Source organism: Semicossyphus pulcher, unplaced genomic scaffold (genome assembly GCF_022749685.1).
Source record: "Semicossyphus pulcher isolate SPU_LCO1_2020_fin unplaced genomic scaffold, fSemPul1.0.p SCAF_11, whole genome shotgun sequence".
In the NCBI taxonomy this organism is placed as follows: domain Eukaryota; kingdom Metazoa; phylum Chordata; class Actinopteri; order Labriformes; family Labridae; genus Semicossyphus; species Semicossyphus pulcher.
In genome coordinates this window covers 1,951,286-1,965,541 of record NW_027211615.1, presented here as the reverse complement: position 1 = coordinate 1,965,541, position 14,256 = coordinate 1,951,286, and the positions used below count along the sequence as shown (strand labels likewise).

Here is a 14,256-nt window from a genome sequence, read left to right as displayed (position 1 = left end):
GCTCTCCACACAGACAGTTTTTCCTGCATACACCTGCTGTTACATGATTAGTCAATATATCTAGGACAACAAGCATACTACAAACGGAAACCAGAACACTTGCTGTCCTGGAAATCCATGCCCGTGCCTACAGACTCTACATTTCTATGCCTGAAAATGTCAAGTGGTGTAAACACATAATAATAATAATGAGAAATATTAAATATTTTATCCAGCTAGTGTGCATGTAAGTGTACTTGTATTAATAATGAATCAGTTATAAAAGAGTCACGGAAAACAAATATTTTTAGGATAATCTATAAATGTATTTTGAATAAATTTGTGCAATATTGGGTGAGAAATATTCTGAACGCAACTCCGTGTTCTAAATATGCTTTGACACTATGTAAAAAACATGTTATTACAGTGCAATAGAGGGTAACCTTTTATTCCACATTCACTTTCCTGTATATTTTGATATTTTTATGAAAAATACTGGTTACGCCAATTGAAACAAACCAGTTACACCAACTGACCATGTTACTTCTACAGTCCAAGGCCATTGTTTGTCAAAGAAATTGACACTGAAAATCAAAATATGACAGTAACAAGGTCATCTGAAATCAGTGTTTTTATTTTATTTCCGTTTAAAAATAACATTAGACACCTTTTGTGATTTCATGACGAAAATACGACTACTTTTTCTGGTGTTATTGGAGGCTTTTCCGGCGTTTTGGAGACTCTGACATGAAAGCACGTATCGTTCTGCAGTTACTATTCTCAACGAGCAGCAGGTGCTGCCGTGAGCCCCTCCCCCGTCCCAAAGCACTCACAGGCGGGCAGTCTCACAGTAGCCTCGCGCAGCAGCCCCAGCTGCAGTCAGAGCGGAGAGGAGACCCACACCACTCCGAGTCCACACTGCAAATGAATCGCACGTGCACAAAGCTTCCGCTGATCCCGTCCTGGCTCACAGAGTGGGATGTAAATGTCAATGATTTTTTAAAATTTGATATTCTAACATTTAACAATACAGGACAAAATGGACTTATGTAATGTGGGTCTAGACAAAGCATTAGTCATGAAGATATTTTGAGAAGTGATGGCCTATTTCAATGGCAAATTAAAAAAAGAAACAAACCAAGAATCAAAAGAAGAAAGTTCATTTGTAGTTCTAAACATATTTAGAATGTTTTTTACTCACTTTCTGTCTCTCCCACAACATTATTCCTCTCTCCTAAAGCGTCCATTACAATCACATGCAAATGAACAATTATGCAAATAAGGCAATGGCGTCATTTAGCTACTTCTAGCGACTTTTAGGACAGCCAATAGCTACTTTCCTTACTGAGGAGTTGGCAACACTGAGACAACGTAAAACGCGCCATCTGGCGGACTCCAGGGAGCTTGCTAAACTACACCTCCTTAATCCAGGACGCCCGCCTCCTGTCATCGCCTGCAACAATCAATGTCCTTGACTGGAAACGGGGAGTGTTTCACTCCAGCGTCTCTTTTCCTCTTGCTCTCCTTACACTCCGGTACAACGCAGGTGAACACCATGACCATACAAATGGACCAGACTCCGAAACGATCGCTTCAGGGCGCGGGCCGGCATCTGGTGTGAACGACACACTCGGTTAACATGGACACCGAAAGGAAACTGGCTTCGCTTCGCGGCTATTCACGGCACTTACGCGTCCGGTGTGTCCCCGGCGTTATATGGATGGACTATACGCTGCTCTTGCGTGCTCGTTTTAAAAACATAAAGCTGCGTTACAGAGAGTAATACTAGTAAACACCTGTCGAGTCTGGACTTTACAGTAAGCTGTTCAAAGATCTGCCCCCTGCTCTCTCGTCTCCTCATCGATCTGTGCATTCAGTTGCAGTTGTCAGTGTGAGCGCAGCTGAGAGCGCAGCACCGCACAGCAGAGAGTGGAGCTGCAGACAGCTTCTCTCCACAATCGGAGACAAAACAAGAGCAAGCTGCACGGATCTGTGAAACTTTATGGGCGAGTTTGCGCTTGAATATCATCAGGTCAATGTGCTTTGTGAATCGGACCTTGAGACAGATGAATTACCCCCTATGTTTACCAACTGTTCTGGTCGAAAGAACGAACATAACAAAGAGGCAGACTTCTCGGCAGACCTATAACTTCCCTATGTAACCACGCCCACGCTGGGTGTTGTAGGAATGTAGAATGGGTGAAACCACAAGCTGTTTGTAGGTTGTACAACTTCCTCCACAGCTAAGGCCAGTTTCAAATATTATTGCTTCGATTGATTACAGAGAACACCAGCTTTGACTGACAGTGGCTTTTTCCAGGGGTGAATTTGTCCTTTTAAATCCTGCAAGTTCCTCCATGGATCGGACTTGTTTGTCCAGCACAACCCACAGCTGCTCGACTGGATTGAGATCTGGGGAATTTGGAGGCAAAGTCAACACCTTGAACTCATTGTCGTGTTCCTCAAACCATTCCTGAACCATGTCTGCAGTGTGGCAAGGCGCATTATCCTGCTGAAGAAGACACTGCCATTAGCGAATACTGTTTCCATGAAGGGGTGTGCTTGGTCTGCAGCAATGTTTGACGTAGGTGGTACGTGTCAAAGGTACGTTTTTGGCAAAGTTATTTGCTCTTGCAGCAGGATCAGCGTTGACTTGCGCTCAGTGACGACACACTTTGTCCTTGTTTGAAAGTGGCATCTATTAGGGGAAATGCATTATATTACAGCATTTAAATTAATTACCTTATGAATTAGCAGAAATTCATTCAATTGTAGATGTAGACTTTAATGTTTGGGTAAAATTTCTCCTATCACTGAGAGTCTCTTTAAGCTGCTGTTCATGTTCAGCAGTCGGTGTCTGTTAACTAAATTCATACTGCTATTTATATACTTTTTTTGTTTTACATGTGCCTACAGTATACATTGCTTAAAGTTATAAGTGAATTGAATAAAAATATGCATTCAAGCTAAAATAAAACCAAACACAAAGATCATTACATATTTCATCAGCATCATAAGCTACTGATATTTGACAAAAGTGACCTCTAACTGAAAGGATTGAAATAGGAGTCATATGGCGTAACCGGTTACACATTTTGACATTTCACTAGGTTTGAACATATATATATAGATGCTTCTTGACACATCTTCAGTGATGTACCTGGAATCATCGGGTGTTTCGGGTCTTTCAACATCATACACCCTCCCCCGGGTGACCCAGCTAGCGCTGATCAGACCCCAGCTTGTGTCCTGATGGCTAACTACGCTGACTCCATGACACCCCTCTTGTGAGCCACAGCCATCTTGAGCCATCCAACCTCCACTGGGAAACATCTTGCCCTCCATCCAGCTTGCTGGCAGACACTGACCAGTCCTGCATACTTTGAGAGCTTCCTTTCAAAGGACTCTTCCAAGCGATTTTTGCACGGGACTGTAAGCTCCAGTAGCACAGCGTGGTTGGTGGAATCAGACATGAGGACAATGTCTGGTCGCAGGGTGGTGACTGCAATATGGCTGGGAAACTTCAGCTGCCGTTCAAGGTCCACCAGCAATTGCCAGCCAATTGCTGAACTCCTCTTCCAAGGATTTGAAAGGCAGTTGAAGTTTGTTGTTGCCGTACAGTGCAATGCTGCGCAGGCTCTTTGGCAGCCCCAGCCAGCTGCTGAGATGGTTGCTGACCTTCCTCTCTAAGATCTCAACAGTTGAGATTGGGACAGCATAAATGAGGAGGTGCCACAGGATTCTGGGAAGAATGCCATGCTGATAGATCCAGGCTTTGAACTTTCCAGGTAGGCCAGACATCAAATTTTAGAGGAATTATCATGGACACCTATGCAAGCACATGGCCTTGGTGTGAACATTTTAAACAGCATTTTAAAGAAGCTAAAGTTCTCCTCATCAAAGTTTTCCTGAGGTCATACCATTTGACATGTACCCTGAACATATCAAACCGTTTCTTAATTCTGTCAAATGATTTCATATTTTTGAGAGTGAGAGGGGTCCCTCTTTGTGATGTTGTTTCCTGTCAAATACTCTTCTACAAAATGGCTCCTTAAATGGTGGTTACACCGCTTTGACTGACAGTTGACCTGATAATTTTTAACTATTGAATATTTCTAATGAAAGACTGCCAAACTAGTTAGTAGGGTGTTTTATTTAGAATTTCAGGTTTATTCATTTATTTAGAAGTTAAATTTTTTGGTACAATTTATTTTGGTTACACCACACTGACATTTTTGCCATAATCTCCACAATATATATGGCTTCAGGTCCTGAAAAAAGAATGTATGATAGTCATTTTTAAGTTTATATTTGAAATTTTAACCCTATTAAATTTCATTTAAACCCCATCATCGCTGACCCAAAAACAATCTGTCATTAAACATCCTATTAAACACACAAAAAGCTTTAACTGGTAAATTGGACAAGCTGCAAAAAGGTAGGAAATCCAAACCAAACAAAACTTCATTCTGAATTTATTTATTTTGTCCAAAATCTAATATTTCAGAGTTTGAAAATTGGGAGGCAGTTGTTCAACTCTGAGGGATCTTAATCTTTAAATAAGGGGAGAACATTTTAATTTCTGCCTGTTGGTAGGAGTAAGATGGAGCAGACGGTGATCTGGGAGTCCCAAAGCTACACAGGGAACAGGGCTATAAGAGTCCTTTAAAACTGGGTGGCAGTGGTCTAGGTTGTTTTCCCTGGTGGGACATCTAATATGCTGTCTGTATTTTGGCAGTTCATGCCTAAGATTTGCTCTGTTAAAATCTAAAAGAATGATGAGCAGGGAGTCTGGACTTTTTTCTCCACCTCAGTAATGTGGTCAGCCAGGTGATGTAACTCATCGCTAACATAGGCCTGAGGTGGGAAGTAAACACTGACCAAAATAAGAGGAAAACTCCCTCTGTGAGTGAAAAGCTTTGTAGTTCATGAAGAGAGTCTCTAAGTGAGGGCTTCATGTAGGGCTGAACGAGTCATCATTTAACCACCACAACTGCGACGTGCACATGTGCAATAGTCACATGACGGGACATGCGATCATGAAGATAATCTGACTGAAACACGTCAAGCTGCTACTTTTTTGTTGATTGGTGCAAAACGAAAACTCATTACTTGTTCCATGGCCTATCTAGAGGAAAAGTCCATCTGATATCACATTAGTGCAACTCTTCACCAGAGCACACCAAGAACTGACGGCTGTGCATCAGAGACCCCTGCTCACATTTGGTTTTATGCATGTGTCCTGGGTGATCCCATTACAAGTGGACAGCTCTAAGCACAGTTGTTCATACCTTGCATCAAAGAGCCCCTTAAAGCCCCTTAAAACGTCTCCAGTGACCACTTGTGATCAGATCTCACTTTCCCGCTCCTGTGTTGGAAGAACACAGAGCCTCATTCACCTTCATTAGTTTGTGAAATGATGCAGACTCGCAGCAGAGGGGTATAAAATGTGTTTGTTCATGAAGCCTGATGCTCCTCTATAGCTCTGTGTTTATCACCCCTGAGAGTCCACTCAAGAGGTACAGCTTATCCCCTTCACCTCCCCCACCACCTCTGTGCACTGTGCCGATCAGCTGTCCCCGGTGTTCAGACATCTTCAACACCTCACTAGAGACCTGCGACGTGCCAGCCTGCTTCAAGGCCTCCACCATCATTCCGGTCCCCAAAAAGCCAAGGACCACAGGACTTAATGACTACACACCGTCGCCCTGACCTCTGTGGTAATGAAGTCTTTTGAGCACCTGGAGATCTCACACCTCAAGGACATCACAGACCCTCTCCTGGACCCCCTGCAGTTCGCCTACAGAGCCAACAGGTCTGTAGAAGACACAGTCAACATGGCCCTCCACTTCATCCTCGAACATCTGGACTCAGTAGGAACCTATGCCAGGATCCTGTTTGTGGATTTCAAGGCTGCGTTCTTTCTCCTCTGCTCTTCTCCCTGTACACCAACAGCTGCACCTCCAGTCATCAGTCCGTCAAGCTCCTGAAGTTTGCGGACGACACCACCCTCATTGGACTGATCTCTGGTGGGGACGAGTCCGCCTGCAGGTGGGAGATTGACCATCTGGTGACCTGGTGTGGTGAGAACTACCTGGAGCATAATGCTCTGAAGACAGTGGAGATGGTTGTGGATTTTAGAAAGAAAGCAGCTACACCTGCCCCCATCACCATCAGTGACTCCACTGTTTCCACTGTGGAGTCTTTCTGCTTCCTGGGGACCATCATCAGCCAGGACCTCAAGTGGGAGCTGAACATCGGCTCCCTCATCAAAAAGGGACAGCAGAGGATGTACTTCCTGCAGCAGCTGAAGAAGTTCAACCTGCCAAAGACAATGATGGTGCACTTCCACACCACCATCGTTGAGTCCATTGTCACCTGCTCCATCACCGTGTGGTACGCTGCAATGAAAAATAGAAGTGCTAGCAGGTTTTCTTAAGAAAACATTAAACAAATGTTACAAAAAAGTAATGTACATAGTGAGCGTTCTCAGATCCCTTTAACTTGGATTTCACGTTATTCCAGTTTGTATGTCAATGCTTATTTGTATTGTCAAGGTTTTTGTGGGGGGAGACAAGCTGGTCAACATGCCAAGCTTTCAGGACACTTCTCTCTGCAATCACGATGTCTCCTGCGGTAGAAAAACTCTCTCCAAAGAGGCGCTTTTGCCAGGAATTCACAAGAAATGGAAAAGCTAACGGTAAACGAGTCGTGTCCTGTTAGCCGTTTGCTGTTCCATTAGTGCGCTCTCAGTTTCGCTGTGCTTCCCAAATATTTGACTTTGGCATAGCACAAACGGCATGGCTTTTGTCTAACTCCTTAGTGCCTTCTTTATTGTGTAAGCCAAAATGAGCCCACACTAAAGCTCTGTATGCTGCGGGAGCCAGTGTAATACTTTCAGATTCAGCCATCAGTGATGTTGTTTGCTAATGCCAACGGAATGCTAGGCATGTGGACTTCCTGTCTCAGTTGACGTTAAGTTGTAGAGTCGGCTGACTATACGGCTGAACTGCCATGTAGCGGTTGGGGATTGTAACAGTACAATACAAAATTAACCACTGCCACGAATTGTTGCATGTAAACCAGGGTTTCCGTTATCCAGTAATTGACGTTTTTTACCGGTAAAGTCCGACATATTTAAAATCCATCAATCCATCCATCCATTATCTTCCGCTTATCCTGGGCTGGGTCGCGGTGGCAGCAGGCTGAGCAAGGTGACCCAGGCGTCCCTCTCCCCAGCAATGTTTTCTAGTTCCTCCTGGGGGATTCCGAGGCAGTCCCAGGCCAGACGGGATATATAATTCCTCCAGTGAGCTCTGGGTCTGCCCTGGGGCCTCCTCCCAGTTGGACGTTCCCGGTAAACCTCCAAAAGGAGGCGCCCAGGAGGCATCCTAATCAGATGCACGAACCACCTCAACTGTCTCATGAAAGACTCCTCCACAGGTTGAAAGTGCAACATTACGCGTCTCATATATTAATTTTTGGACAAATTATTGGAGGGACAATTGACTAATTTCCCTACCCAATTCTATGCCCTTGATAAAGCCTGTCTATCAATTGTTTTCAACAACTCAAAATAGTTTTTAAGCTAAATACATGCAGATAAGATTTGACTATAATTTCACCCATTTGTCCGGAACATTGAAAGCTTCCAGGACATGTGGACCGACAGATTTTTTTAAATGATGTTAACTATTAATTGGACATCAATACAGCGTTTTGAGAATTGATACAGTATCTCAAAACATAATATTGGGATATTTAGGTGTATCGATATTTTCTTACACCCCTAGACAACAGTCACCAGCTGTGAAGACAAAGTTTCTTTCTCCAACAATACTAAAGTTTTTCAGATTTGCTTAAACATTTGGTGGTGGTGTACTTCAACATCTGTTTTATGTTTCTTTACTATGTACTGCAGACGTCCAGCAGCTGTTGGTGCGTAAAGAAGAGCTTCCCCCTGAGCAGCAGGAGTGGAGCCCCGGTCTGGACCAGGAGGACACTAAACCCCCCCACATTAAAGAGGAACAGGAGGAACACTGGATCAGTCAGGAGGGAGAGCAGCTTCAAGGACTGGAGGAGGCTGATACCAACAAGTTCCCCTTCACTATTGTCACTGTGAAGAGTGAAGATGATGAAGAGAAACCTCAGTCCTCACAGCTTCATCAGAGACAAACTGAACAGATGGAAACAGGAGCTGATGGAGAGGACTGTGGAGGAGCAGAACCAGCCAGGAACTCAGATCCAGAGAGACATTTACAACCTGAAACTGAGGTCAAGACTGAAGACTCTTCTGAACCTGAGACTGAAGACAGTGATGATGATTGGAAGGAAACCAGAGAACATCAGTCAGGTTTAAACTCTGTGGAAAACCTTAAAGACAAGAGACCAAAGAGTAATAAGAAATCACATAGCTGCTCTGAGTGTGGTAAAATATTCAAAGAGAAAGGGAATCTTACCACACACATGAGAATTCACACAGGAGAGAAACCCTTCAGCTGCTCTGTTTGCAGTAAAAGATTTAAACGAAAAGGGCATCTGAAGGAACACATGTTGGTTCACACAGGAGAGAAACCCTTTAGCTGCTCTGTTTGCAGTAAAATATTTAACCGTAAAAGGCATCTGAAGGAACACTTATTGGTTCACACGGGAGAGAAACCCTATAGCTGCTCTGAGTGCAGTAAAAGATTTGCTCTTAAAAAAAGTCTGACCAAACATATGACAATTCACACAGAAGAGAACCCCTTCAGCTGCCCTGAGTGCAGTGAAAGATTTAACCAAAAAGGGCATCTGATCACACACATGAGAATTCACACAGGAGAGAACCCCTTCAGCTGCTCTGAGTGTGGTGAAAGATTTAACCAAAAAGGGCATCTGATCACACACATGAGAATTCACACAGGAGAGAAAATCTTCAGCTGCTCTCTTTGCAGTAAAATATTTAACTATACAAGTCATCTGAGGTCACACATGAGAATTCACACAGGAGAGAAACCGTTCAGCTGCTCTGAGTGTGGTAAAAGATTTAACCAAAAAGTGCATCTGACCACACACATGAGAATTCACACAGGAGAGAAACCCTTCAGCTGCTCTGTTTGCAGTAAAAGATTTAACCGAAACTCTAGTCTGACACTTCACATGGTACATCATGGAGGAGAGAAAACCTTAAGCTGCTCTGATTGTGGTGAAAGATTCTCTTGGCCCTCTCAGTTAACAAGACACAAGGGTGTTTGCGGTCTGGCTTCAGAGCTTCATCAAAACCAAATTATAAAGAAAGGAGAGGCAGAAACAGGAGCTGATGGAGAGGACTGTGGAGGACCAGAACCAGCCAGGAACTCAGATCCAGAGAGACCTTTACAACCAGAATTCCCCCTACTACAAACAAGATATTTTCTATATTTTAGTGGGGAAAATTAATTATGTAAAAAAGTTTGGGAAGTGTTCTAATCTGTGGGGATTTAAATGTTCAAATGGCAGAGAAAGCTGATAGCTGATACTTTCAGGGAGACAAACATCGAGGTCTTCCTGCAAGAGGCTGCTTTCCTCTCTCTGAACTCCCCGACAGACACAACTTCGATAAAACCACAAACACAAGTGTCTCTCAGCTTCTGTAGCTCAGTCGCACGCTGGGTCTGTACATCCTCAATGGTCGGCTACTAGAAGACTCCCTGGGCTGTTTCACTTTTAGTTCAGCTCTCGGCAGAGGTCCGGTGGACTACGCCATCACGACAAAAACTTTCAACTATCAAATGAAAAACATAGAGACCAACATAACCCACAAGGGTGAATGGAAGAGGAGAGCAATTATTTTTAAATGGAGAGGGTTTAATTATAAACAAATCATCTGTCCCTGTCACCCATGTTTATGGTGAGGCCATGTTTAGTGTTCAGGCAGCCTGGTCAGGGGATCTGTGTCAGATAGACACAGGTGTGCAGGGCATGAGTAATTAGGAGAACAAAGGGAAGGTGGGGAAATGTTTGTGGAAGTGAGTGCAGCGGCGCTGGTGGAGAGGGCAGTCTGAAACAAGGACTAGAGGACAAAAAAAGAAGAAGGATTCCATGTGTTTGGGAGGACCATAACAATTGAGCTCAATCCAGGAGGACTCAGACCGGATTTTACAGACTGTAACTCCAGGACCGGATAGTGCGTTTCTTTTGGATCCCTTTTCCCCTTTTTGTGTTTTTTTTTATGCAATGCATTGCTTTGGATCTTTTTGCCTGGATTATAATGTTTTTTGAGTTTTGGGAACAGTTAACCAGGAACTTTTCAAGGAGTTTTTCTCATGGACCAGATGGCACTGTTAAAGTGGACTTTATTATTTCCATGTTAATGTTTTTTGTGTTTTTGTGTGAATAAATTAGGTTATTAATTGCATTTAATTTTACCTTTGGTGAGTTGCTTGGGTAAAGTTATCCGGGTTTTAAGGTTTTACCTACCAGTTTCCTTCGTTGTTTATTAACCTAACCAGATATTCATTTAGTGATCACCGTTGATTCAGACTGAAAAGAATAGTAACTAGGCTTAAGAATTTTTTTACACACTGCTCAAAAAAATTAAGGGAACACTTAATCGTCACAGTATGACACCAAGTCAGTTAAACTTCAGGGATATCAATCTGTCAATTTAGGAAGCACGAGTGATTGTGAATCAATTTCACCTGCTGTGGTGCAAATTACAGAGACACCAGGTGCAATGGAGAGGCAAAAGCAAGACAACCCCCAAAAAGGGAATGGTTTTGCATGTGGTGGCCACAGACAGTTGCTCTCTCCTGATACTTCCTGACTGAGTCTTCTTTAGTTTTGTGTTCTGCTAGTGTCCTTGTCACTACTGGTAGCATGAGGCGGTACCTGCAGCCCAATCAGGTTGCACAGGTAGTCCAGCTCCTCCAGGATTGCATACTCATACGTGCGGTCGTAAGATGGTTTGCTGTTTCTCCCAGCACAGTCTCAAGAGCATGGAGGAGGTACCAGGAGACTGGTTGTTACACGAGGAGAGCTGGACAGGGCCGTAGAAGGGCATCAACTCAGCAGCAGGAGCGATATTTGCTACTTTGTGTGAGGAGGAACAGGAGGAGCACTGCCAGAGCCCGACAACATGACCTCCAGCAGGCGACTGGCTTGCATGTTTCTGACCAAACAGTCGGAAACAGACTCCATGAGGGTGGCATGTGGGCCGACGTCCTCTAATGGGACCTGTGCTCACAGCCCAGCACCGTACAGCTTCATTAGCATTTGCCAGAGAACACCAGAATTGGCAGGTCCACCATTGGTGCCCTGTTCTCTTCACAGATGAGAGCAGGTTCACACTGAGCACATGTGACAGACGTGAAAGAGTCTGGAGATGCCGTGTTGAACGATATGCTGCCTGCAACATCATCCAGCATGACCGGTTTGGCAATGGGTCAGTGATGGTCTGGGGAGGCATTTCCTTGGAGGGCTGCACAGACCTCCATATCATAGCCAATGGTACCCTGACTGCTGTTAGGTACTGGGATGACATCCTCCAAGCACTTGTAAGACCTTATGGTGGTGTAGTGGGCCCTGGGTTCCTCCTGATGCAGGACAATGCCCGGCCTCATGTGGCCAGAGTGTGTAGGCAGTTCCTGGATGACGAAGGCATTGATGCCATTGACTGGCCCTCTCGTTCCCCTGACCTAAATCCAATTGAGCACCTATGGGACATTATGTATCGGTGCATCAGACGCCTCCAAGTACCACCACAGACTGTCCAGGAGCTCACTGATGCCCTGATCCAGGTCTGGGAGGAGAGTCTCCAGGACACCATCCATCGACTCATCAGGAGCATGCCCAGATCAGCCTGTGATTTCAATTTTTTATTCTGATTTTGGGTGTGATTTTGAATCCAACCCTCACTGGGCTGATGATTTTGGTTTCCATTGACCGTTGTTACATCATTTTGTTCTCAACAAATTATACAATGTACATCAGTAAAGATTTTCCACTTGAATTATACGTTCATCAAGATCTGATGTTTGATGTAAGTGTTCCCTTAATGTTTTTGAGCAGTGTATGATTACCTTAAAACAATACAAACACACACTGAAAGCAAAGAAGGAACAACACACCAAGCAGCAGTGTAATGGAAACAGCTCTGTGAAATGGAAGACTCTTTTGAGTCCAATCAGTTCTGGCACAAATGGAATAATCCCACATGATACAGACAGCAGACAGAACAACAGTAAGCATATAATAGAAAGGGAAAGACAGACAGCAGCATGTGATGGAAAGAGAGGGCGAGGACAGAGACAAAGAAACTCTGTCTGAGATAGTTTACTGTGTTTACTAGTGAATTTCAAATTTTTCCAAGTCGCGTCAATAAATGTTAAATAATAGCAGTTGAGGTACACATTTTCATATTTTCAATTATTACTTTGAATGTGAATAAAGAGTGCATAAAATTGCATTAAATTAGAGGTTTTTATAAAAGAAATTCCTGGGGTCCCCCAGACCCCCCTACAGGGGTCTTAGGCCTCACGATGTCCTCATTGACTTAGAATCCACTTGAATCCTTAAAAAGTTACTCAATGGGCATCATATTATGTAAGTTAAAGGTTTAGTCGCAATCCAACAAGTTACTGGATTTTACTCTGGGCCTCACTGTGAGAGTAAAGGAGATCAGGCCTCACAACAGATCAAGACACCATCTCCCTCCAGACTATTTGGGAGGGAATGCAACAAATGAAGAATGAATGGATCTCCCACATGGACCCAAACTTGACAAAATGAATGCTTCTCCAAATAAGATCGAGGCAGCCTCTAACCGCAGCAGGGCCTCTAACCTACGCTTTTCTCGGCCCCTGAGAAAGCCAAGAGTAATGATATGATCGGCTGATCCTGAAGCTTCTTGGCGGTAAGAACTTCCCTACGCCTCCTGTCGTCGGGCGCTGACATCGCTCCCCATTATTTCCCAAGTAAGATGCCAGAAATGGACCGTGGCCTGTCCTGTATAAATTCAAATTAAAGATCATGAAGCTAGCATGGGAAAAGAAGGATACAGCGGTGCTCGGATCCACATTTACCCGGACTTCAGCGCTGCTCTTGTCCAGTAACGCCGGCAGTTCGACCCAGTAAAGAAGTGGCTTTGTGCCCTGGACTTAAAGTACTCCATTGTATTTCCCTGCACGCTGAAAGTGGTCCACAACGGTAAGATAAAGATCTTCCGCTCCCCTGACGAAGTTGTTGCTTTCCTCGACTAGCTCTCCATGGTCTCTCCATTTTTTCCAGTGATGATGTCACCGTGGCTTTTTTCCTTCTTCTCCTCCTTTGTTTTTCTTTTTCTCCCTTCAGGACTTAATGACACTCCGGCATTGTTTTCTTTTTCTCACTGTGATACCAGTGTTCTTTGAACTAAGATTTTGATCACGGGTATCAGAATCTGCTTCATGGTACTGTACTTAAATAGTGCTTTTCTAGTCTCAAAGATGTTTTTACACTACATGTCACATTCACCCATACACACATTCACACACTGATGGCAGAGGCTCCTACGTAAGGTGCCCAACTGTCAATCAGCTATCTTTGGCTATGCCACCAGGAGCAATTAGGGGTTCAGTGTATTTCCCAAGCACACTTCGCCTGAGGGAGCTGGGGATTGAACCTCCGACCTTCTGATTGAAAGACGACCGACTGTACCACTGAGCCACAGCCGTCCCTTCACCGGTCTTTGTTTGCCGTAAATGGTGCCGTAAAGCAACTCAATGTGTTGGAGATGTTGTAAACGCTGGCCAAAGGACTATATCATGAAAGAAGAGCTGACCACTTGTGCTTATTGACTTATTTTGTTTATAATGATTTATAATTATTGAAACTGCCGGATGAATAGCTTGAAACAAAATGGTAATCCTTTTCTTTCTTTCCATTTTCCAGATGTGGGGCAAATGATTTTTCGCAGGATTTTCTCATGAGCCAGGCAGACTGAGCTGTTTGCTTTTATAATGCAGCTCCCTTTAGTTTTGTTATTTTCTTCTTGTACGTTGTTCTGTGCTTGTGTGTGTGCTAGTGTATGTGTGTCTGTGTGTGATATATGTAATGGCTCCTCCCTTCCCACTGCCCTCACAGGTCTCCCGCCACTCTCACGTAAATCTCTTCAGTCCCTTACCTATGGTTAAAGGAGTCTTCTCCCAAAAATGTGTCTCATTAAAGTTTGGGCTGTCCAGTGCAAACCTAATGTACTTACTCGTACCGAAACAGCAATATAAGTGACAATGAGATCCACCTAGATAATTATTTATTTAGAGCAGATAGGAACACAGGGGG

The 14,256-nt window shown here is 44.0% G+C and overlaps 1 protein-coding gene across 3 annotated transcripts in view; it reads left to right on the top strand.

Annotated features, from left to right (window-relative positions):
- Positions 1–14,256, top strand: part of LOC138611122 (zinc finger protein 83-like) — a 29,788-nt gene that overhangs the window by 2,207 nt on the left and 13,325 nt on the right. Inside the window, exon 2 of one of the 3 annotated variants that reach the window (XM_069684088.1) lies at positions 7,901–9,146. In XM_069684088.1, coding sequence (XP_069540189.1) covers positions 7,901–9,146 — 1,246 coding nt within the window. Of the gene's footprint in view, positions 1–7,900; positions 10,332–14,256 lie in introns of those variants that run through there. The other 2 variants (XM_069684080.1, XM_069684065.1) reach the window with 2 other exon arrangements.